Below are 26117 nucleotides of genomic sequence, written 5' to 3' on the forward strand. Positions count from 1 at the left end.
AGGACAACCCACTTGGAAAGACTAGAATGGACATAAGAGTTTTCAAGTTCATGAAGAGACAGGAGAGGGAAATGGTGTGTGTATGCCACTGACATTGTATGTCTTCCTTTGAGTAACTTTTGTCTTCCTGTATGGTCCTAGTGAATTGGTAGGTGATAGATCAGGCAAGTTCATTAGATCTCTGAGTCACAGTTGCTGTCTATCTCAGGAATGATTTTCAACAGGGCTCATTCCTCAGTGCTGCCTGCTGGCTAGTTTTCTTGTGATGTTCAGCAGTCATGCTTTTTGTATTTGTTGATAAATTCAAGTTGGAGAAGGGAAGGACAGAGGAGCTTTATTTCCTCTGTCAGTGATCCTCTAGGACAAACAGAACCTTCATTGTATTCTGGCATGTTCTTCTGTAAGTATTCCATACACACCATTTTTGCATAGTAACACACAAGGTATCCAATTCTGACATTCTTCCTTTTAAACTTACTGTTATCTCAAAATGTTTTCCTATTTTATGACAGATTTTTTTTATTTATTATTTTTTAATTCATTAATTACATTGTATTATGTGACACAGTTTCATAGGAACTTGGATTCTCCCCACCCCTCCCCAAACCCTCCCACCATGGTGGATTCCTCCACCTTGTTGCATAACCACAGTTCAAGTTCAGTTGAGATTCCCCCATTGCAAGCATATACCAAACATAGATATGACAGATATTTTTAATGACTGCCTAACATGATTTGGAGTGGATTCACCATGTTTTAGTGAATCAGTTTTTGCATTATTGACCATGCAAATGTTTTTCAGTTGATTTTTTTCACTTAAGATAATAATCCTCAGTTCTTACCGTTTAAGATACTTTAATGTGTTATGAAAAGCACCTAGATGGCTGCAGAAACATGTTTGACAAGGTTCAGTTCTGACACCCAGTCCTCCCTCTTGCTCAGATCCTGGAGTCTCTGTGGATTGTCATGAGCCGGAACGTGAGCCTGCTCCTCACCACGGTCACCACGCTCCTGACCATCCTGTTCTACAGCGGGACTGCCCTGCTCAATTTTGTGCTCTCTCTGGTACGTGTGATGGATACAGGACACATCACCTTTGCTTCCCACATTGGCCTGCTCTTGGTTCCATTTGAATTTGCAGAGATTGCCTGTCGTTTGCACTGTGAGTTTTCAGGAGTTGCTGTCCTCTGTTTTGCAGGTGATTTTCCTGACCACACTGTTTTATCTGTTAAGTTCCAGTGACGAGTACTACAAGCCTGTGAAGTGGGTGATAAGCCTGACACCTCTGTCTCAGCCAGGCCCCTCCTCGAATATTATCGGCCAGTCTGTGGAAGAAGCTATCAGGTAGGGATGGGACTGATGCTCCCATTTCCTTTGGGAGCTGCTTTCCATGAGAAGCCAGTTTTCCATCTTGGTTTGTGAAGGACTGTGGCATTCCTAAGATTCTCATCTCATTTTGAGAGACTAATCTGAGCAGTTTAGTAAGAACAAACTCAAAGAGTGTTAGTAAGAACAGATTCAAAGCGATTTCCAAGCCTTCTAAGACTTTCAAGACTGTGATTTATGAAGTTATGACGGCCTGTCGGCCTCAGCCATCCATCAACAGGCCCCTAATCTACTTTTCATCACCACGTGATTTGCTTGAGAGAATTCCCCTACCATCGTCCACTCTGCTGTCCTCTCAGAACCCTCCTGTTCTCAGGCTGTTACCTTTGTTCTGGGAATCAAGGGAAAGTCAAGGCCTGTGTTTTGGGTTCTCTCCCTGTGCTGCCAGACGTTGCCTCAGCAGGATGTGGATTAGAGTCTAGCAATGGGTGTTACCTCTGAGTTGCTTGTGCATTGAGGGCTCTGGCAGGAGACTCCCATCCTAACTTGGAGGGCCTGTGTTTTGCAGACCTGCTTCTGAGTGAGATTTGTGTGTGCCGTTCACTCTGCATAAGCTCTTCTGAAGTCACTGGTTGTTGGCCTGCTTTCATTTTTTCTCTCTATCATTTTGAGTAAGGGGAGGCCTTTACAACTATGCTTCTCTTAGCGCCTCCTCTAGTCCCTGTTGGTCTTTGTCTATTAACAAGACTATATTTTTACTTCTTGTTGAACTCAAAAACTTTCACACTGTCCAATGCAGTTCCGTTTTCTAGTATGTTATTAGCTAAGTAGTCTTAAATTTCTCTTGAATGCTAAATTTGACTGGCATTTCCATTTCCATATTATTTCAGAAAATTAAAAAAAAAAGTTATTCATTTGAAAGGCAGAGCTATATGAGAGATGGAGAGACAAAGAGAAAGAGAAAGATGTTCTCTCCTCTAAATCACTCCCGTCCCCAAATTGCTAAACGGACAGAATAGGTCCAGGTGAAAGCCAGAAGCCTAGAACTACATCTGAGTCATCCTTGTAAGTGTCTTAGGGGCCCAAGGATTTGCGCCGTCTCCCACTGATATTCCAGGTGCATTAGCAGGAGTCTGGATTGGAAATGGAGCAGCCAGGACTTGAACTGGTGCCCATAATGGATTCTGATGTTACCAGTGCTGTCTTAACTCACTGAACCACAACCCTGGCCCCTATTTCAGAAAACTTGATTTGACCTTGTCAGCCTTCCTCACTGATTCACTCTTGTACTGTTTATCTAGGAGCTAGGGAGAATACCACTCTGCTCTTTGGAAAGGCCTCCTTTAGGTAGTACATTTTCTGTCTTTTTCCTGCCAGCAAGGCTTAGGTTAGACTTCGACCACTGTCTTGGTTTTTTGTGGGTTGAGTTTAAGCTAGGATGAAATAAGCTTTATTATCTACACCACACCTCTCAGGTATCATGTGGAGACTCTTCTTGTCTAAAAGATTGGGACCACACCATCGAGTGTGACAGTGTTGAGGAGGAAGTCTTCAGGGCAGCATGAACCCTGGCATCCCTTCCTTACCTGTGTGGCTCTTGCTTGTTATCCATAGTCAATGAGAGAATGAAAATTCCATCAATAGACTCCTTTGTTTTTCTGAGTTTATCTTCCTATCCTTAAAAAAAAAAAGATTATGCAGATGCTCTACCAAAAATAAAAAAACAAAAATCCTCTCTCTTCCCAACATGCTGAAGGTATTGAATGTGCCACAGCAAAGGCTGGCAAGAATCCTCTTGCTGGATTGACTAATACCAAACACCTTACTGAAAATACCCACCTTTTCCATAAAGATCTTCCAACTAAGAGGATGCTTTCTTTCCCCAAAGTATCTTGCATTAGCACCCACTGTTACTACCATAAAAACTCTTCTCTTTTCCAGCTGTGGCTCTTGAATTTTCTGTTTGTTTGGCTTTCTTACAGTCATGTTTGCTGACTTCTTATGAGTGTCATTGATTTACTGTGTGTGTTGTATTAAACTTAATTCTTTCATGTCGTAGTGGCAGCTGTGAGGTCAGTGAAGTTGTGTTTTTCCCTGACGTCTGGCTGATTGAAAGCACATATCCTACTGTGCCATTACGGTTTCTTCTGGGAGGAGCTGCCCGTGCGAAACCATCTTGAGTTTTGGTGTTGCTCAGAATGTTAAAGTGGACATGTCAAACTTGCTGCTAGACATTTAGTTAGGTCTTCCTCTGAGCGGAGAATTTGATGTTAGAAAGACAGTGCTGTCATCTGTCTGAGGGTATTTCTTGTTGAAATCAAACTTATCTTCTTGGGAATGTATAGACTGTGTATACACTGATTATCATGTACAGCAAGATAAAAGCCATTCTTTTTATTATTTTCAAAATGCAGAAAAAAACACTAAGATTGTAATCCTAGAGGTTTTCAAAACTGATGTTGTAAGTCTGAAGATATGGTATAACTTGGATAATGTGTTACAACCTAAATAAGTTTTCCAACAAAACTGTATCAAATTATTTAAGTTAGAGATTATACTTGAAGTTTTTTTTAAAGACTTATTTGTTTGAAAAGCAAGTCTTCAGAGAGATAGAAGTGGCAATTTCCACCCACAGGTTTACTCAGATACTTACAACCCCCAGGTTTGGGCCAGGCAGGGGCTAGGAGATTGGAACTCTATCCAAGGTATAGTAGCAGGAAGATCAGAATTAAAGTGATCATTATTCAGACTGATAATCTTATATTAGATGTGGGCCTCCTAAAAAATTTTGTTTGAAGAGTTATTTTTTGGAAGACAGAGAAAGAGAGTGCGAGGCTAGGAATATGGGCCTTCTAAATGGTGGCCTACCCTGCTGTGCCACTCTGCCAGCCCTCAGGGGAATCTTTTTGCAATGTGAGTCTTTGGGCTATTATTTTTTTCAACACGTGAACCAGTCGAGCCAATTAAAATGTAAAGGTTTTGTACATTCCTCTAAAGAGACTTCCCATACTAATTGGGTAGCAGTGAGTTCTAAGAGCTCTCACATTTCTCATCCTGAACAACTGTGTTCAAGAAGTAATATGGTTTTTCATTGAGGAAGATTGTAGGTGGGAAAAGATCCAAACAATAATGAAAATATTGTTATGCCCACAAAGAACAGCTTATCCTGAAAATCACCTGTGACATCACGTTTTTAAGCACAAGAGATTAATTACCATCAGCATTGCAGTTGAGTGGAAATCATTGTATTTCTTTTCTGTGATGCATCAGCAAGTTAAAAGTAGAATCGAAATTATGGGATTGCATGACCAAACAGTGACAGTGTCTGTTCTTGAGGGTTAAAACATGTGATGCCTTTATTATCACTGTCTTGCTGAATTTCTGAACATTATTATTTTAATTCTGAGTATGTATTCTAAATGGGATGCACTTGAAATAAGATTTGCGTTTTGTGAGTTTTTGAGTTGTCGGCATGCATCCTTGTCCCCCGTTTTCCTCCCTGTAGCAGCATGCTGTCTCCTGAATGTGTCCATCACACCCTCTCCCCCGATGCTCCCATTCTGCTTGCTCTGGTGGAGGTATTGCACATTACTAAGTTGCATGTTGTCACGGCCTCAATGCAATTTAGTGTGTGTGATATTTTCACATGAGTGCATGCACACGGGTATGGCTCTTGCTTGCTGGGATTACAGCTTTTCAGTGCTGCTGGATGCAAGTTCTCCTGATGAATTAGATGGGAGAATGTGGTTGCCATAGATCCTCATTTTGGAAAGTGAACTTGCCTCTCACTCCTACCTCCCAGTTTTCGAGAATTGAAACTACTTGGATTCAAAAACAGAGCATTGGTAATTTAATAAATCTATTTGCATTTTTATGATTTTGAGCAGATTCTTCATTGCAAAGATATTTCATGGATTTTAGGGTAGACGTAATGTTTGTTTAGATTAAGATGTATAAAGTTAAAAGTTGTTTAAAAAACAAAGTGTTTTTGTTTACTTGAAGAAATCTCTCCTAACACTGAAACCGAGACAGACTCTCTTATGAATTCTAAGGAGTAATCATGACAATAAGTGTATGCCTTGTAACTTGCTTGACTAAAGATCAGTCTGATACATTTGAATCCTTATTTTTTGCAAGTTTCCATGGAAAAAGCCTTAACATTTTTGTCTCCTACGTCGTTTTTTAGTCTGTTGCTAAAGAATTGCCACATTCATTTCAGTAGGCTAGTAATACGACTGATAGACTCAAATCTTTACTGTTTGCCATGCAGTTGCAACAAACTTACATAATTTTCTTGTTAGAGTTGAAATAAGCAGCTGTGATCACTTGGTGTTGTGTAGGACACAAAACCTTGTGTTAATGGTATACAGATGCTGAGTTCACATCACTACTGCCAGTCTGCAGCTGCTGCCACTCTCTGGCTGTGGCTCAGCTGTTGCCGGTGGGCACGGGAGGCTGCTGCGTTGGCTGCCCGTCTTGCGTCCTGCAGCTCTACAGTTGTACATGCACAGCCTTCCCTCCCCCGCTGGAAATCCAATGGGTCCTGGTTTCCATACACTCTACTGCGGAGTGGGGTCTCTGGGCAGATAAACCTGGAGAAGCAGGGAGCTGTAACTTCTCAGAGTGGATGGTAGTAACCAAGGGAACTGGGGGGCATGTTGCCCAGTATATTCTTTGTGCTCTCTGTAAGGCAAATGACAGCTGTTTCCTGGGAGAATGGTCATTTGATAGTTTTTCTGTTTAACTTTTTGAGAAGGAAAAGAGGGCAGGGCCCATGTGTAAGAAAAGGGGGATTTGAATTTGGATCCTTCATTCCTCATTTTCTGTTTCTCCTTCCTTAGACACTTGCTTCTGACTTGGCTATGACCTGTGGCCTATACCTTCTGGGTACATATAGCTTCTGGAATGTGCCTGATCATTTCCCCCATACCACTCCGTCCTTCAACTCCCATTGTATTAAAAGCAGGTCATCTGATTAAACCCCAAGTTATCTTTTAAGATTCCTCATACTCTGTTTAGAAGGGAAAAAAGAATCTCGTTGGGCGAAGTATTGGGGAACAAGTGAAAAAGTGGCACTTTCATCTTAAAGAAGGATGGGATAGGGCCTGGCATGGTAGCCTAGTGGCTAAAGTCCTTGCCTTGCACGTGCTGGGATCCCATTTGGGTGCTGGTTCTAACCCTGGCAGCCATGCCTCCCATCCAGCTCCTGCTGGTGGCCTGGCAAAGCAGTAGAGGATGGCCCATAGCCTTTGGACCCTGCACCCACATGGGAGAACTGGAAGAGGCTCTGGACTCCTGGCTTTGGATCAGCTCAGCTTCAGCTGGTGCAGCTGCTTGGGGAGTGAATCAGCAATTGGAAGATCTTCCTCTCTGTCTCTACTCCTCCTGTATATCTGACTTTCCAATAAAAATAAATAATTTTTTTTTAATAAAGAAGGATGGGATAAAGAACTGAGTAGAAAGAAAGGAAACTCTTAGCAGTTATCTTAGGTCATGCCAAGATCCTGGTGTGAAGCAGCTGCTTGCACTCTTGAATGCACCAGGAGTCTGCAGAAAGTTTATGGAAAGTGTGTATTATAAAATTAGGGATGAGTGCCAGCACAGTGGCATGGCAGTCTAATCTACCCTGTGGCACCAACATCCCATATGGGCACTTGTTCAAGTCCCAGCTGCTTCACTTCCGATCTAGCTCTGTTTATGGCCTTTGGAAACAGTGGAGCATGGCTGTACCCAAGTGGGAGACATGGAGGAAGCTCCTGGCTCCTGGCTTTGGACTGGCCTTGCTCTAGCCATTGCAGCCATTTGAGGAGTGAAGAAGCAAGACTTTCTGTCTCCTTCTCTGTAAAATCTGCCTTTAAAATAAAGATAAAATCTTTTAAAAAAAGAACTACACATGCATAATTCAGAACCTTTATTGCTGCAAAATTAACTTACTTTTTAATTTTTCCACACACTTTGAAATACCCTTCTATATGGCTCTGTGTACCAGGCATGGACACACAGACATCTTTATTACTGTACATTATAAATAAGCAATAAAACTTGCCAGACCCAGAAGTAAAGCCAATTGTAAGTGATTCCTTGTGCTTGGTTGGGGCTGGCTGGATTGGTGCACTGTGACCTGCTTTGTAATGGTCTACATGCAGTGTGGAATAGGGGAGTGTCTTTGTGAGTATGTAAAACAGAGGGCTCTGTATGAAGGGTGGCTTTGTTAAAAAGGCAGAGCCACCCCCTCAGTGGCTGATGCCATTGTTTTCTTCCATAGCCTCAGTCCAGCTCAGCTCAACTCCAGGAATGGAGAGGGAAAGCATCTCCAGAATTTGATTCCCCCCTCAACTGCCTACTGCTAAGAGAGTTTGGAGACATAGTTGCAGAATAATTGTCATCAGTATTTGAAGAGTCACTGAAAAGAGAGACTGTACAAGTCTGAATATAGGCAGATACTCTTTAATTTAAAGAAAGCTTGTGAAGCTATGGTTGTGGCACAGCACGTTAAGCTGCCGCCATCAGTAATCCCAGCGTCCTGTGTAAGCTCTGGTTCGAATGCTGGCTGTTGTACCTCCCATCCAGCTCTTTACCAAGGTGCCTGACAAAACAATGGAAGTACTTAGGCTACTATACCTTTATGGGAGAATCCCTATGGAGTTCAGGCTCCTGGTTTGAGCTGGCACAGCCCTGGTTATTGTAGCCATTTGGGAAATAAACCAGTGGGTGGAAAGGTCTTTCTTCCTCCCTCTCCCTCTTGCTCTCTCTCCCTCTCTGTGTCCAATAAACAAAGTCTTTTTTTTTTTTAATTTTTATCACAAAGTCAGATACACAGAGAGGAAGAGAAAGAGAGATCTTCTGTCCGATGATTCACTCCCCAAGTGACCGCAACGGCTGGTGCTGCACCAATCCAAAGCCAGGAGCCAGGAACTTCTGGGTCTCCCATGCAGGTGCAGGGTCCCACGTCTTTGTACCATCCTCAACTGCTTTCCCAGGCTACAAGCAGGGAGCTGGATGGGAAGCGGGGCTGCCAGGATTAGAACCAGCACCATATGGGATCCCAGCGCTTTCAAGGTGAGGACTTTAGCCGCTAGGCCACCATGCCAGGTTCCAAAGTAAGTCTTTTTCTTTTTTCTTTTTTTTAAGATTTATTTTTATTTTTATTACAAAGTCAGATGTACTGAGAGGAGGAGAGATAGAGAGGAAGTGGAGCTGCTGGGATTAGAACCAGCGGCCATATGGGATCAAGGTGAGGACCTTAGCCACTAGGCCACGCTGCCGAGCCCCCAAAGTAAGTCTTTAACAAGAACATTTGGGTAATGAACCAGTGGGTGGAGAAGTTTTTCTTCCTTCCTCTCCCTCTTGCTCCCTCTCCCTTTCTGTTTCCAATAAGCAAAGTAAATCTTTAACAAGAACAAGAAAACAAAAGAGATAGTTCAAAGTAGAGGAATGCTTCAGCGAGAAACTTGATATATATTTTCTGTCAATTTCTGTAGTTGGTGATTGATTGTATAATTATGAACAGTTATAAAGGGAAAGGATGCCTATTGGAACTGTGGGTTCACAGTATATGAGTTGTATGTAACCAATCTTAGGGAAGTCCTCAAGTTTGGGCTCATTTTGATTTGTGTAAGCTATTTAATGAAACGTATCCAGTGTTTTCCCCCAGTTGTATGGTGTGAGGAATAGTCACTGAATCTGAGTATGCAAAAAAAAAATTGGTGAATTGATTGATAATGAATGAGTGAAATGAAAGAATGATCTCTTACTGGAATGTTTGTAGAGAATATTCTTGGTACTGCCATTGTGTCATAGAGCGTAAACCTACCAGCTACGAGCTGGCCTTTCATAGGGGTATGGAGTCGGGTCCCTGTTAGTGGCCTGGGAAAGCAGTGAAAGATATCCCAAGTGCTTGGGCCTTGCCCCCAGTTGGAAACCTTGAAGAAACTCCTGGCTTGTCTGGCCCAGGCCTGAGTGTTGAGGCCATTTGGAGAGTGAACCAGCAGAGGGAAGATCTCTCTTGAGTTCTCTCTCTCTTCCTCCCTTTTCTTTCCTCCTCCTCCTGCTCCCATTATTCTGCCTTTGATATAAGTGAAAGTAAATATTTAAAAAAATATATTGTTACACTGATGAAACTAATGATTTCTTGTAGCCCATTCATTCCAATCACATTGTACATACAATTATTTATTTGTCAATCTTTCATTTGTGAGAGAAAATTACCCCTAGAAGTCCTTGAATTGTAAATTCCTAGGAATCCAAGAGATGACTTGATTATATGATCATTGTTTTAAGTTATTGCTTGCAAATATTTTCTCTTATTCTATATGTTGTCTCTACTTCATTGATTTTGCTGTGTATAAACTTTTAGCTTGATGTGAGTACATTTGTGTTTTGCTTCTGTTGCCTGTATTTTTGGGTCATATGCAATAAATCATTGCTCAGACCAATTTCATGGAGCTTTTTTCCTATGTTTTCTTCTCGTAGTTTTACAGTTTCATGTCTTATGTTTTAATTGAGTTGATTTTTGTGGATGGTGTGAAATAAAGAACCATTTCATTAGTATTGTGATTTATGCAGATAATCTTGGGTAATCTTGGGATCTCTAGAATGTAATTATATTATGAATTATAGAATGAATGAATTATAGAATCTAATTATATTATGACATTTCCTTCTGCTTTAGAAAGTAATGCAGTCACGAGTTCTGTGCTTAGTGCATAGACATTGCTGGGGGCCAGATTTCAGCCTCCCGCATGGGTGCTTAGCAGTTGTTTCTTTTAAACTCACCTTCTTAATTCGGATACACTGAGCTAAGCGTTGACATACTAACTTCTCATGTCTTCATTATCATTAAAGTCCTTTGAGCATTGTTCAGGATACACCAGTTTTAAGAATTCATGCGCCGAACTGCTCTTCCTGCTGGTGCTTACGCATTCAGAACCGTGAGTGTGACGTGAAACCATACCTGGAGGGAGACGTGGCATGATCTCGGAGCGAGTGACTTCTCTTGGCGTCCATGGACAATCAGTTTTCTTCAGATTGCAAGATCAAGACAATTACTAGTGCCTCTTACAAAATGAAATAATAGACTGTGTCATCCAGTATCTCTACACAGGGGTGTCCACTGAAGAAAAATGAAAATATACATTTGTACAAAATCTATAAATCAAATGTTCATAGCAGTTAATTTCTGCCTCAACTGGACACCCCAAATACCCAGCAACTAGATAAGTCAATGATGTTACATCCATGTAAAGGAGTACTCAGCAACTCCAAAAACTGGGGTGGGTGTTTGTATAGTGTTTAGATCATCACTTGAGGTGCCAGCATGCTTGAGTCCTGGCTGTTCTGTTTCTGATCCAGCTTCCTCCATGTGCATCCCAGGAGGCAGAGGCAATGGCTCCCAGTACTGAGTCAGCTTCCCACGTGGAAGACCTGGGTGAAGTTGGCCTGTTTCTGCACAGCCTAGTCCTGGCTGTGCTTGGCAATTACCATCAGATGAAAGTTATTTCTGCTTCAAATAAAATGAAAAAAATTAAGAAAAGAATAAGTCACTAATGCATTCAGTAATATGAATGAAGATCAAAAGTGGTCTTAGAAAAGCACAGTTGGTGAAAAAAAAAAACAGCAAAAGCTATATCACAACATTGTGGGTGTACTAAAGTCTCCTGAGGTATACACTAAAAATGTTTAAGATGTTAAATATTACGTATTTACTTGAATTTTGGGGCCCACCTTCTAGGTGCATGTTGGTTCCGTGAACCCCGTTGTGGGGAACCTGGCAGGGCCTGGGTCTCCTGGTCCAGGTGGGTGTCAGGTTCATGAGCCTCGGGGTGGGGTCCGGAGATGCTTGGGACGCCTGGCCCAGCCTCTTGGACTCACCTGCAAGAACATGCCCTACTTTATAAAAAAGGTGGAGATGTGTACAGGCCCTGAAGTAATACGAGATTAAAGTAGCACATTTGGTGCTGCAGTGGAAGAACAAAACTAACTGAACAACAACCCCAAGCAAAGGAAGACAGCAGATAGTTTCGGTGAATGGAGCCAATGGACATAGGGAGGGTGACGTCATCCTTGGATCGGTGAAATCAGCATTTCAAAACTATCCAAGTCACTTGGAACCCTCGGAATTTGTCCACATTGGGACTCTGGGTTGATATGAGGTGGCGGTTCCTCATCCCTGGGCACTGGGATGTGTGGAAAGTCATGAGTGGTTTCTCCCTTTGTTTCTCCCTTTCCCTCAGAACAACAAGAAATGGAAAATTTGGAAGAAACGAATTCACCCAATTTTTCCTAAACCTTGATTATTCCCACCCTGCTCAACCATGTAATAATTATTTTTAAAATAATAAAAAAGAGCTTTCAACTTAAAATTTTTATTGTTATTTGAAAGGCAGAGTTACAGAGTTGAGAAACAGAGGGGTCTACTGTCTGCTGGTTTACTCCCCAAATGACTGCCATGGCTGGAGCTAAGCAGATCTAAAGCTAAGAGCCAGCATCCTCCTCCAGATCTCAAACATGGTTGCAGGGGGTCAGGGACTTTAGCCATTTTCCACTGCCTTCCTAGGCCAAGGCAGGGAGCTGGATTGGAAGTGGAGTGGCTGGGACATGCCAGTGCCCACATAGATTGCTGACCTAGCAGGTAGAAGCTTAGCTTGCTGTGTCACAGAGCCAGCCTCTACTTCAATTTATAAAACAAACTTATGTACGATTCTTTTTACTAGTGGCAGTCAGGGAGCCACTGACTATAGGGCCTCCAGAGAACTTTTGGGGATGATGGAAATATTCTGTGTCTTAGTTGCAATGGTGTTTACGTAATTTATGCATTTGTAATGTAAAATTGTATTTTATTTGTAAATTATAGTTCACTAAAGTTGATACACCAAAAGAAAAAAAATTATGCTTAGGGATTTGAGGACGTTAAAAAATTCAAGTTGTTAGAGAATTTTTTTCCTCTGGTATTTAAAAAAAAAAGACCTTTTTAAATTATTGTTTTGAGGAGTCAAGAGAAAGGGAGTGAGAGAGGAGAAAGAGAACATCCGCTTCCATCTGATGGTGTATTTCCCAAATGCCCACAGGGCCCAGGGTGGAGGTGAGGCCAGGAGACAATCCGTATCTCTCACATGTATGGCAAGAGAACCAGTTCCTGGGGCTATCAGTCACCACTTCCCAAGTCTGCAGGGGCAGGTGCTGAAGCTGGGAGTCAGACCCAGAGACTAAGGTGAGGTGTAGGCATCTTAGCCATCAGGCTAACCACCTGCTCTCACTCTGTTTTATAATGCTTGTGTGCCAAGAAATGAACAGTGAAGTGAGGAACATATCTTGCCTTCCTAGCCCTCATTGGGTTATGTGCAAGTGTGTGTAATAACTGCAAATGACATGTGCTATATTTTATGGTGTATCAAAGTGTTTGGAAGTTGATTGACCTCCATAGCTCTGTACTTTTTCTTTGTGATAGTTGATGTTGTTAGCCCTTCCTTTTCTAAAGCTGCTTTCTGCTTCAGTCTCTAGAAATAATGCTGGAATAATTTTCCTCCTGTGACAAATGATTCCTTTCTCTCTTCGGTGTACCTGTGTCCTTCGTTCCTTTGTGGGAATGTAACCTGTAGCCCCCTTTGCTCAATGCATGCCTCTTGAGGAAGTCTTAGTATCCTGGTGCATTCCAAGTCTCTACTAGGTTGCCGAGCTTTGTTATTCCACTGCCTCCAGGATATCTTCTTCATCCTCTCTGACTCTCTGTTGTTGCCTGTCTTCCATGCCGGCCTTCCTCACGTCTGTGAGGCATAGTTGTTCTTTGGTCCAATGGAGTTAAAGCCTGATGCTCCATCATTTTCTCCCCTCTTTACCTCTCTTTGGTTACTGTTCACATCCCTTGTGTTTCCTGTGGAATCTCTCCCTTTCTTTGAGATTTGATTCCACTGACATCTGGGTCCTTGTCGTCAGGGATGTCACATAGGTCCTTTGAGACCTTCCTAAGTGAAAACTGCTGGTTGGGATGACAAGGTTTGGCAGTTGGGAGTCCCCTATGGAACCCGATGAATGTCTCGGATGCTGATTCAGTGTTGGAAGCACTGGGTTTGGAGCTTGCCTTCTCTTAGGGTGACCCCTCTTGGGAAGCTCTGCATGTGTGGCTGGAGCCTTGCTACCGTGATGGTCTGCTTTTCCAGTCACAGTTTTTTCTTCTCTTGTGACTTTCTGAAAGTGCTTGTCCTGTTCCGTGTCCTTTGGGAGTAGCTTGCTGCCTTTGTGCTGTCTAAACAGTGCCTTATCACGCCTCTTTGTTTATGCAGTGTGTAGTAGCAGTAGCTCAGCTGAAACACAAAAACAGTTGCCTGATGTTGAAGAATGTCTTGTACTAAATTCTTATATTCATCAGTGAACATGTGTCGTTTTGCTGTCTTGGGTTTTACTTGAGAATCAGTAAGATTTTTTAAAAAGTACATTTTTCCCTCGTGAGCTGCAGCACTTGTAGGGGTGCTGACTTTGTAGATTTGGTTGCATTGTTAAAGCAAAGTGGGAAAATTCTGTTAAAGGAGAGACTTACTCTCCCTCACCTGTACACTTTGACTTGCTTAAGGGGAGAATTGGCTGCAACCTGAGTTTCTTTTTTTTTTTTTTTTAATGATTTTTATTATTATAGGAAAGCTGGATATACACAGAGGAGGAGAGACAGAGAGGAAGATCTTCCATCCGATGTTTCACTCCCCAAGTGAGCCGCAACGGGCTGGTGCGCGCCAATCCGATGCCGGGAACCTGGAACCTCTTCCGGGTTTTCCCACGCGGGTGCAGGGTCCCAATGCATTGGGCCGTCCTCGACTGCTTTCCCAGGCCACAAGCAGGGAGCTACAACCTCAGTTTCTTAAGAGTTTAATAACACGGGACCAGCGCAGTAGCCTAGCGGCTAAAGTCCTCACCTTGAACGCGCCAGGAGCCAATATGGGCGCCGCTTCGTGTCCCCGTGTCCCTGCTTCCCATCCAGCTCCCTGCTTATGGCCTGGGAAAGCAGGTGAGGATGACCCAAAGCCTTGGGTTCATGTACCTGCGTGGGAGACCTGGAAGAGGCTTCAGCCTCCTGGCTTCACGCTGTTGTAACTCCAGTGGTTGTGGCTGCTTGGGGAGTGAATCAGTGGTCGTAAGATTTTCCTCTCTACCTCTCCTCCTCTCTATATATCTGACTTTCCCATAAAAAATAAAAATAAATCTTTAAGAAAAAGTTTAACAACACCCTCAGAAATATGTTATTTATGCTTTTGTTTATTTTGGTAGTGAAATTCAATGGTACTTCAAAATTAAATGATGCATTTATTTTGGGGCAAAAACTTTTGAAAGCCATGTTTGCCTTTTCCATGAACTTTCTGAAGCTCCCTGTCGTATAGATGACTCCAACATATTTTAGTACCAAAAATGAACTGTGAGTCTAATTTTTCTATGAATTTTTAAAAATACCCTATTATGTAGTACCTGGTATGATAGCCTAATGGCTAAAGTCCTCACCTTGCATACGCCGAGATCCCATATGGGTGCTGATTCGTGTCATGACCATCCCACTTCCCATCCAGCTCCCTGCTTGTGGCCTGGGAAGGCAGTCGAGGACAGCCCAAAGCCTTGGGACTCTGCACCTATGTGGGAGACCTGGAAGAGCTCCTGGCTTTGGATTGACTCAACTCCAGCCATTGCGGCCACTTGGGGAATGAATCAATGGATGGAAGATCTTCCTCTCTGTCTCTCCTCCTGCTTATATATCTGAGTTTCCAATAAAAATAAATAAATCTTAAAAAAAAAAAAAAGAGTTAAAAAAAGGAACACCCTTGTATCCTTGTATCTGCTTCAGAATAAAATAGGTGGTAAATGGTTTCAGTGAGTAAGATCTTTTAAGTTGTTTTATTTTACTTTAGTTTGCATCAGTGAACCAGGTAAGAACAATTGAATGAATTATTTTGGAATTTTTAAGGAGATATTTTGTTTTCTTGAAACAAAATGACAAACAGTGACTTCAGGCCAGTTGCAAGTTGAAGCTGTTGTCAGATTTGAAATGGAGTGGCCAGAAGCCTCCGAGTGGTAATTTTTCTGAATCATGGCATGATTTTGAGCCTATTTACCTATTTTCTCCTTTTTTTTTTTTTAATGTTTGGGCATTCCAGAGGGGTGTTTGATGCCTCCCTCAAGATGGCTGGTTTCTATGGATTGTACACCTGGCTGACTCACACTATATTTGGCATCAATATTGTCTTCATACCTTCAGGTAACAGCCACAGCTCTACTTCCACTGTCCTGTATTTTAAGTTTTGTGTCTATACATTTTGATTAACAGCAGGAAACTCTTCTAGTTTGCAGCGGTAGCTATTTTTGATGTGAGGTCTGAACTAGTATGAATTGGAAGCAGCAGTATGTAGCTTCTGTAGCTGGAATCATACCCAGAGCATGGGAAGCACTTAGACTTAAGTACTTGTGAAGTGAATGGAATCTCTAGCCCCAGCACCCACAACAGGTGCTCAGGAAGCTTTGAATTGAGGCAGTTGTCAGAGAGCTGTGAGCTCTCAGCTCTGTGTTATGGGGGAATGCCACCGGAGGGCAGAGTGAACACTTCCAAGCACTTGGAAGCTGCTTCTGTGCCCCCAGCAATGATCTATACAATAGGAGCCCTGGATGACGCCATGGCCCACTTGGGTTTTTTCTTCTGTGTTGCCTCATTCCACTGCTTTTTCTTCCTTTATTTCCATGGCTACTTATTGTCCTAAACGTCTGCCTTCTGCATTTACCTCTCCCGCTATATTTCCCCCTTTTGTGCTTTTTCATTTCTTTCCTTCTTTACATTCTTGGATTCGTTCCTGTTCTTTTCCCCTTGGGTGACCGTTAACCTACCATCTGACATGCAGACACCCCAGGAACGTATGGAGAGTGCTATTTTACTTCAACCCTTGAAGCAAGCAGAGTAGGTGGTGTTCTGGTCTTAATGACAAGAAACCAAAGGTTTTTCAGGTCCCACACCTGGCTGACGGTTGGACTAGAATTAGAGTCCACATTGCCTTGCTTCAGTGGGAAGATAGCCAACTAGAGAGAGAGAGAGAGCTTGAACATGTTCTTCTTGAAGAGAGGTCCCTGAATTCATAAGATTTCTGCTTATAAATGCATTTCATTCTTATTAAAAGCAAAGAAAATAGCATATATTCTTATCTGAGTCATAGAAACTTCTGATTTGGCTTTGGACTCAGAAACAGATTTCTGCAAATCTATAGTTGAGTTTATAGGACTATAAAATAAGTAACCGCCAATCCAGAACAATAACTGAAAGCACTAAAATTTTATTGCTTAACAGATTCATAAAGTATATATACACTTTTGAAATAATTTCAATGTAAGGTTTTAAGAGAATAGACTTTCATTAAAATAAGAAGTTAAGCAGGACATACCCTTTCCTTAGCATTTAGGTTTTTAAGTATTTGTTTAGCTTATTTTGGTGGAAAGCTGGAGGTTGGAGGTTGGCCTCCTTGATAACATTGTTACTTTTCTTCTTTTAATCTCTTATTAGCATTAGCAGCAATTCTTGGAGCAGTGCCCTTCCTGGGGACATACTGGGCAGCGATACCTGCTGTTCTTGACCTGTGGCTGACACAAGGATTAGGATGCAAGGCCATTTTACTGTTGATTTTTCATCTTTTGCCAACATACTTTGTAGATACTGCGATATATTCTGATATATCAGGGTAAGTAAGTAGTGCACGGAACTTTGCAAGTTACTTGCGAGTCATGCAGAGCTTTTGGTTGTTTTCCTGATGGAATCTCGTGGGTAGGGTATGGGTGGAACAGAATTGCTGGTGGGTCTGTCATTGCTTTGTAAGATAGTTTTTAAGGTATGATGTTTTGTTGTAGACCCTGGGTTAAAGTAAAATTATAAATATTTTTTGTGTGTGTGGCATTACCCTAGGCAAAAAATACTACCTGGTTTGTATAAGATATTTTAAGTATAATAGGAGTTATTTTTAACACTTCTTTGCCTTGTAGAGAAACATGAGATTGTATGTGTAAAATCAGTCCCAACAGGTTAACATCTCACCAGCACAGTTCTCTGCTTCAGACAGAACGGTGTGACTCAGTGACATACGCTGCCCAACCAAGCCAGAGTCAAAACTTTCATCATATGATATGATAAATATCTGTTTTTGGAGGTTTTGGCATTTCTTCTAGAAATTGCACCATTGCAAATCAAGTCAATTTTTATTTAGTCCTATAAACAGATTCACATTTCTGGAGTAATCAGAGTGTATATTTACTGGAAGATTAGTCCTTTGGTTAATTTAAATTACATAGAGGCAAATTTTATGGTTCCTGGTTTGTCGCTGGTACATTAAAGTAGAAAATCAATGACGTAGAACTGCACTGCACCCTGGGAATTGTCGAGCAGAAGGAAACCAGTGGCTCTGTAAGCCGGCCTGAAACTTGGGGGGGGGGAAGTTACAGTTAAAAGGAGAAAATCACAGTGTGGTTGGCTAGTGTTGAGCAGTTGAAATTTAAACAGTAGGAGTAGGAATATGGTTTATACTTCAGTATTTTCATTTCCTTAAACTTTGCTATAAATTTGTGTTAAGATTTATACTTAGAACTTAAGATTTATATGCAATTTTATCTTAATAGCAGAAAACCTCCTTTAACAGCATTTCTAGGAAATGAGAAGTTTGGCATAAAATGTTTTCTTTTTTTTTTTTTTTTTTTAAAGATTTATTCATTTTATTACAGCCAGATATACAGAGAGGAGGAGAGACAGAGAGGAAGATCTTCCATCCAATGATTCACTCCCCAAGTGAGCCGCAACGGGCCGGTGCGCACCGATCCGAAGCCGGGAACCTGGAACCGCTTCCAGGTCTCCCACGCGGGTGCAGTGTCTCAATGCATTGGGCCGTCCTCGACTGCTTTCCCAGGCCACAAGCAGGGAGCTGGATGGGAAGTGGAGCTACCAGGATTAGAACCGGCACCCATATGGGATCCCGGGGCTTTCAAGGTGAGGACTTTAGCCGCTAGGCCACGCCGCCGGGCCCAATGTTTTCATTTTTTAAAGTAAGATCTTACTTAGCAATTTCCACACATTTTAAACTTTAAGTTCTTTTCTGGCAGAATTTTTCCTCAAGCGGATTGCTTTGGGAAAAGGCTTTTATTAGCCTTTATGAAATACTGCTCTAAATCCTTCTTTTGGAATGAGGAAGAGAAATACATTGTGAATATAAACTGTTGGTTTCCAGCGGGCCTAGCTCACTATAACTGTTACTTATTAACTTGTAATAGAGAACATCCTTCCTGGGTGTTCTGTTGTTTGCCCCTCACTAGAGTTTGGAAACGTGGAGCAGAGTAATCCAGAACTTGATTTATCTCCTAGGCCTCACATCAGCAGTCATTTCTTCCAATCAGTCTCCCATGCTTCTGGAGCGTAGCTCTTTATTCCAGTTGGTCCGTAACATCATGATAGCCTGCAGAGCACTCAGGACTCTTCTGTGAAATAAAATTCTTGGGCTTTGTGATATCAGTGGGGCCTTTTATTATTAGATGTTAAAAATATTTTAGAGAGTCTAAGCTCAGAAACACAGGGATGCCTTTTTCTGTAAGAGAACATAATGGGCCAGTCCTAAGCCAAGATTAACCCACCTTAGGCAAGCTGCTTGGAGTGGATACAAAACTTCTGTTAACAATGTTGACCTAATTGCTGTTAGACTTACCAAAAGGGGCATTGGTTTATAGGCAAGAAAATTGCTGCATCACAATATTATTATTGTATAGTTTTTATATAGTTTGTATAGTTCTTATATAATTTATATAGTCTTACATTGTATAGTCCTTATGTAGTTCTCCTTTAGGTAGTCTAAAAAAAAGCCTAAAGCATAATAAACAGTTTGGAGTGTTAAGACACAAGTGTTATGTTAGAAATGGAATACAGATTCACCCTGAGGATGTTGCTTTTTTTTTTTTTTTTTTTTTTAACTCATGGGCTACTTGGTGTGTTTTGTTCTAGAGGGGGCCACCCTTACCTGACTGGCTTGGCAGTGGCTGGTGGAGCCTACTACCTGGGCCTGGAAGGAGCAATCATTGGCCCCATTCTCCTCTGTATCCTTGTGGTTGCCTCCAATATCTATAGTGCCATGCTGGTGAGTCCCACAAATTCCATGCCCACGCCAAACCAGACCCCGTGGCCTACGCAGACCCAGCGGTGAGTTAAAGCAGAATTGCCATAATCTGTGGCAACACTAAAGTCTTCTATCTCTGTGTTTGATTAAGTAGCCTCACCTAGATTTGTCAGCATAAAGACATTTGAGCACTAATGTTATAGTAAAGATTGTTGGAGACACTTGGAAGCATGATTGAAGTGTGTCTGGTGTCAGAATGGGATTGTCAAGACATAGCTTGTAAAGCAACTTTGGGAAATGAGTGAGTCATCGACAGGTTGGTGCTGACAATATATAATTAAATGATTACATTCTTGTATAAAATTCTCTAAAACCATGATTCTGTTTTGTGTTTAAAGGTTTGTACAGATTGACATAGTCCTTTAGCTCAGGACAAGAACAAAGTCTCTGACTTAGAACTAGTTGGTGCAAAGCTGTGTTAGCAAGTGCCAGACTCTTAATGACAAAGAAAAACTCACTTTTTCAACATGAATGAAAGGAGGGCCTCACTTTGCCTCAGGCTTCAGCGGGATAGTAACGCCCTTTTCTTCCTTTTGCCTCTTCCAGGCAGGCACGTGGAGGGACCTCTGCACAGTGTCTGGAAAACACTGGAGAACACTGACTTGATGCCTTATTTCTTGGGCTCATGAGAAAAAAAAACAGGATAGCTTGTTCATTGATCCTGAGTGCTTTGGAAAAAAATGTTTAACAATTCCAAATTAGTTAAAACATGAGTGAGTTTTTAAGTTGAAATAGTTTAAGTCGATAATGAATTCCGCAGACAAAAGATGTCCCTTCCCCCTGTCAACATATCAAGTGCTTTAATCAGCTGCTGTGTGTGAAGGGCTTGTGGGTGTTGAAAAGGATCACAGGAGAACCGAACCAGGATGGTCGGCTTTGTTTCTCTCTGCATTACAGAAAGAGATGTTTCTGCACAGTTTTCCTGTTCCTCTTTTCTCTCCTCTAAGACACACCATTTTGACTCCAGTTGTTTTGGTTTTACCTCCATGTCTTGAAACAGCATGCTAATTTCAGGATTTTGGTCTTGTATAGGAGGTGTAACTCATCGATTTCCCACTTGAGGGTTGAGGAATTAACTCTGACATCCACCATACATACAGTTAAACTCATCTCTGTACAATTAAACTGTGATGATGGCTCAATCAGTACTCAGTTTTCACATTATTATGATTCTGTAACTTTTCATATTTCAGTCTTTGTATATAATCTGTTTCATTACCTATACAATTTTTTTGCTTTCAAATTAGTATGATTTTGGGCCCGGTACATTAGACTATGGGCTAAAGTCCTCACCTTGAACACGCCGGGATCCCATATGGGTAGTGGTTCTTATCCCGGCGACCCCCTTCCCATCCAGTCCCTGCTTGTGGCCTGGGAAGGCAGTCAGGAACGGTCCAAAGCCTTTGGACCCTGCACTTGCATGGAGAACCTGGAAGAGGTTCTGGACTCCTGGTTTTGGATCAGTGCAACTCTGGCCATTGCGACCGCTTGGGGAGTGAATCATCGGATGGAAGATCTTCCTCTCTGTCTCTTCTCCTCTCTGTATGCCTTTCCAATAAAAACAAATAAGTCATTAAAATTAATATTATTTTTACTTATTAAGAAAAATTTGTCAGCTACTGGCTAGAGGCTTATTCCTGGCTTCCAGCCTTCTCTGAGGCAGCAGGAGTGAAGGGCCTGTCAGATGATGACGCTGTGTCACTGTGGAATCCCCTTCTGTCCTTGCCTCTGTCCCCTTTCCCACTGGGTTTGGAGTATATCCTCTCCAGCAGGTATACAACTTCTATTTTCTTCCCAGGAAGGAGAGGGTGGCGGAGCTGCTTGGCTGAGGTGGGGTGAGGACATTGGAGGGTTGGGGTCTTGCTGCCTTTTGCAGCAGTCCTCCTGAGGTTAGTCCCACCTTCAGCCCACTTCGCGATAAACTTGATGGCACCCCATGCTGAGGTTTATGGGGACTTTTGCTACAAATTTTTTGTACTGCTGGCTCTCAGGGAATGCTGGGTCATAACTGTTGTCTATCCAGTTTTCACATTTTTAAAGTTCTTGGCTCTTAGGGTCATTTTTTTTTTCTCCTCCATGCTGTTTTCTGCCTTTTAAAAAGTGCTTTTAATGGGATTTTGGGAGAGCCTGGAGGAAGTGTGATCTCTTAAATAATAACAGTGTCTTCTAGCATTTATTGGGACTTAATGTTTATTGGAACTTAAGCTCTACAGATGTTTTGCTTAATCTGTCCAAGGTTTTCCTGCGAGGTTAGGAGTTAGGAACAATTGTGTAGATGAGGAAACCAAGGCTCACAGAGGCTAGCTTGGCTGCTGTTGTGCAGTTGTTCAGCAAACGTTCCCTCCGCACTGTGGTTCCTCTGAAAGCGGCTCTGTAGCTGTTCCTCTCCTCCACATGCAGCGTAGTGCAGCCATCCTGAATACTTTCTTTGCCTACATTCGCCATAATTTTACCTTAGATCTCTCAGTGTTTATTCATCTCCAATGCCCCATCCTCTGGTTTATACTGAGCCAAGTGCCCGGCTTTGCTCCTGGAACAGCTGCACATACCCTAGTCGCCCAGGGAGGGACTCAGCCTCTGTTTTTGTTCTTTAGATTGTAGCTGACATGGACGTTGCAGAATGCAAGCATCCCTAATTGGATATGTTTATCAAAAGTGACTTCCTGTTGGTTTCACGAGACAGCAAAAACCTTGACATGCTTCTCAAGGCCTTGTATGGTGGGGCTTGAGCCTCACCCACTGATCTCGCAAGTTCCCCTTTGCCACCTGAGCAGCAGTTGTACTTGGCTTTCTTTAGGGCTTCCCGTGTTCCAGGCACCATTGAAACTCCAGCCTGTGTCTATTTGGATAAACCCCATTCTCCTTCTAAATTAACTTTTGTTCATTCTTTAGGTTTTGTTTGTTTTGTTTTAAATCAGAGTTATAGAAAGAGAGGGAGAAGGAAACAGAGAAAGATCTTCCATCTGCTGGTTCATTCCCCAAATGGAAGCAACAGCTGGGGCTGGGCCTTGCTTTACCCAAGAGCCAGGAGCCCCAGCTTGGTCTCCCATGTGGGTGACAGGGACCTGGTTCTGGCGCCTTTCCAGGCACATTAGCAGAGAGCCAGATCAGAAGCAGAGCAGCTGGGACTGGAGCCAGTATTCTGGTGGGAGTACTGGGGTTGCAGGCAGCGACTTAACTCATGCACCACAATGCTGGCCTCTGATTCTTCAGATCTTAACTCAGCGTCATTTCATCAGAGAAGCCTTTTTCAGCTCTCAAGATTAGGTTTTATCATTTCTGCCAGTTGAATGTTTCCACAGATCTTACCTTGTACCTTTCCTCTGTAGTATAATTTTCTTTTACACACTTGGTTGTTCTCCCACATTCAACTAGCTATTGTTCCTGCAGGAGCCATGTTTAGTTTAATTACAGGCATAGCCATAACATCTGTCAGCAGTGTTTTGTACACAGAATGTGCTTCTTCTGGGGGTCCCATGTGGGTGCCATCTTGTACTGCTTTACCATCCGTAGGCATGGGGGCTGGATCAGAAGTGAAGCAGCTGGGACAGGAACATGTGCCTATATAGGATGTTGGTTTGGCAGGCAGAGGCTTGGCCTACTACCCTTCTGCACCAGCCCTGAACAGACCTCCTACTGTATGTAAGGACGTCTTACAAGACTGTTCTCTGCCCTGCTATGGATCTTCAGACAGATAAACAACCTTCCAGCTAAGGAAGGACTGTGGGAAACTGCTTCTTTGTCTCCGTCTTGCTGTTTAGAGGCGAGTACAGTCTTTTGACGGCAGACATGGAAACTACATTGCAGCACTGGGATATCTACCATTTGTGCCTTCATTCCATAATCAGAATGTTTCACACATTCTGGTTTCTGTTAATCCTGGGGCTATTTGTAGAGAGGGATGTAAGCATTGGCAAAAATCACCTGCTGTTCTCCATGTGAAAGTCTTTCGCCATGACAGGCTCGAGGGTGACAGCCATGGTGGAATTCAGCTTTTGTTTTGGGAAATATTGATTGTTGTAACCTGGCTGTGAATATTTTTCGTAATTAAATACTCAAAGTTCAATCAAAACCACGATTCTTTTTATAAAAGAAAAAGATTGGTAATTAAGATATCATGCATTCTACTTTAAAGAGTCAAGAATTAATTTTTTTTCTTTGTGAGATGAGATAGGGAAGATGGTCTCCAAAAGCATCCTCACTCCCGCAGGCCTTTTTCCTGTTAGAACATGTAGAATTAGGGGCGAGAAAGAGGGACAAAACTGGATATGGCAAGGGAAGATGCTCCACTTTCTCTGCTGAGCTAAACATTCTGTTATTTGAGATGTTCATGGTGGATGTGTTCCCGCACTTTCCCAGGGATGAGACCTGGTGGCAGACTCTTCCTGAGTCTAGTCTTGCTTCTCTCCAATCTGTCCTCTAAAGGGCAACCTTTCCGGTTTTTCCAAAGCTTAAATATCAGGTTCCTCTGCTGCTTAATATTCCCACGGTGCCTTCTCTCGGTTTTCAAGGTAAAGTATAAACTTCAGACTTTCCATTTGTTCTCTTAGTTCGTTCCATTTTTTTTTTCCTTCTTAGTCTTTTTGCAAGCTTTCTTGGCCTGGAGGCAGAATTGAGTAGCAGGTATGAATTTCAAGGTTACAGCTAATCTTACTTGTCAACAGAAAGCAGTCACCAGGCTAACCACAACCTTAATCTTATTTCATGTGTGTTTGCCTGAAGGCTGAAATTTTCATTCATAATTCAGACGAACTGACTAGTTATGCAAGTAGATTCAGACTTGTAAGTATCTTAGTAATAGGAAAAGATGTCAAAGGATGAATTAAGAAACTTTCTGAGCATTGGAAAATACTTTATGGAACAACCAGGTTTGGATGATTTTTTTTTGTTAAGATTTTTTTCAGGATTCTCGAGTCAAATGCTACTGGAAGGTACATGGTCTGAAATAGCTTTGTCTTTATATATGTGAAAATACAAACATGGATAAGACTGTAAAAGACAGATATATAGTAAGTAGACAGGTGTCTATAGTAATAGTCCTTGCAGGAGTTGAGGGTGAGCTTTCCTCCCAGTTAGCCATGTGTGGAGACATTTTGATTATCACAGCTTTAGAGAACAGAGGCTGGAAATGTTACTAAAAATTGTATGCCACAAAATGGCATTACTGATATTGAGAAATCCTGGCAGATATCAATGGACATCAACATCAGTGTATATGTACAGATCTTCATTTTTGAACATTTTTTTCAGAACATAAAAATTCAAAGAACTAAAATTCATATCAGTTCTTAGACCTGCCAGCATATTCTTAGCATGGTGGGTTTTATCACTAACACGTAAACCCCTTAGTGCTTCTGGGGCCATGGCCAGGAAACTCACCTATTTCTCAAAGTGGTTTGAGAGGCTCAGGGGGCTCAGTGCCCTGTTTCATTTATTTGAAGGTTGGGATTATGTAGAGAGATCTTCCATCCACTGATTCTCCCCAAATGGCTGCAATGGCAGGAGGTGGTCTGCTCTCTAAGCCAGAGCCAGGAGTTTCTTCCTGGTCTCTGATGGGGCTGGCAGGGACCTAAGGACTTGGGCCGCCTGTACTGCTTTCCCAGTCACATTAGCAGGTAGCTGGAGCAGAAGGGAGATTCTTAATAGATCCTTGAGAGAGCTGAGCATCCTTGAATCTTTTCTGTAGCGGACTGTATTTCACTTGACATGGAAGGTGTCTCAGTCTTGTACTAGAAGGTTAGTCTTTATGGCTGTTCTGCCTATCTAGTCCTCCTAAATACAAATCAGGAAGACAAAAGGAATGAGGAAGGCAGCACATTGTGGAACTGCAATTGATGTTCAGATGATTTACTTTATGGTTTTTTGTTGTTTAAGATTTATTCACTTTAAGTGAGAGAGAGGGAGGCAGAGAGGGAAGGAAGGATGGGGGGTGGGGGTGGGAGAGAGAAATCTTTCATCTACTGATTCTCTTCCAAAATACCTACAGCAGCCAGATCTGGGCCAAGTTGGGAACCTCAGACTCCATCTGGGTCTTCAGAATGGGTGCAAGGGCCGAGAATTTGACCATCTTCCCCTGCTTTCTCAGGTGTACTAGTCAGGATTGGAGCACCCGAAACTAACCAGTGTTCCAGTATGGCATGCCAGCATTGGAGATATTGTCTTAATTTGCTGCACCACAACACTGAACCTTGCTTTCGGAGTTTTTAGATGATTGTACACAATGAAAACTTTTGCCATATTTGTTTCTGCAACTGTTCCCTGAAGTTTTGGAAAATGTATTTCATTTTGGTTCTCTAGTGAAAGATTGAATAGTTAGTGTATATTAACCAATAGCAGTTGAGAATGGCCCAGAACCTTGGCACCCTGTACCTGCAGGGGAGACCCAGAGGAGGCTTCTGGCTCCTTGCCTTGGATCAGCTCAATTCCAGCTATGGCAGCCACTTGGGCAGTGAACCAGCGGATGGAAGATCTTTGTCTGTCCTTCTCTCTGTAAATCCGGCTTTCCAATAACAATAAATACATGTTTAAAAAGTTCGGAGACAGCAGACTGTTCCACCAATGTCTTTGCCCAACTTATCCCCATCCTGATGGACATATCTAACATGGGTGTCATAGGTCATGTTCATTGTAAAC

The 26117-nt window shown here is 42.3% G+C and overlaps 1 protein-coding gene across 2 annotated transcripts in view; it reads left to right on the plus strand.

Annotated features, from left to right (window-relative positions):
* Nucleotides 1-26117, plus strand: part of TMEM245 (transmembrane protein 245) — an 80937-nt gene that overhangs the window by 53273 nt on the left and 1547 nt on the right. For both annotated transcript variants that reach the window (XM_012925780.2, XM_036496672.2), the window contains 5 exons: nucleotides 943-1065; nucleotides 1199-1344; nucleotides 15456-15556; nucleotides 16844-17018; nucleotides 19313-19507. In XM_012925780.2, coding sequence (XP_012781234.2) covers nucleotides 943-1065; nucleotides 1199-1344; nucleotides 15456-15556; nucleotides 16844-17018; nucleotides 19313-19507 — 740 coding nt within the window. The remainder of the gene's footprint in view (nucleotides 1-942; nucleotides 1066-1198; nucleotides 1345-15455; nucleotides 15557-16843; nucleotides 17019-19312; nucleotides 19508-26117) is intronic.

The sequence above is a fragment of the Ochotona princeps genome, chromosome 14, assembly GCF_030435755.1.
Source record: "Ochotona princeps isolate mOchPri1 chromosome 14, mOchPri1.hap1, whole genome shotgun sequence".
NCBI classification, from domain to species: domain Eukaryota; kingdom Metazoa; phylum Chordata; class Mammalia; order Lagomorpha; family Ochotonidae; genus Ochotona; species Ochotona princeps.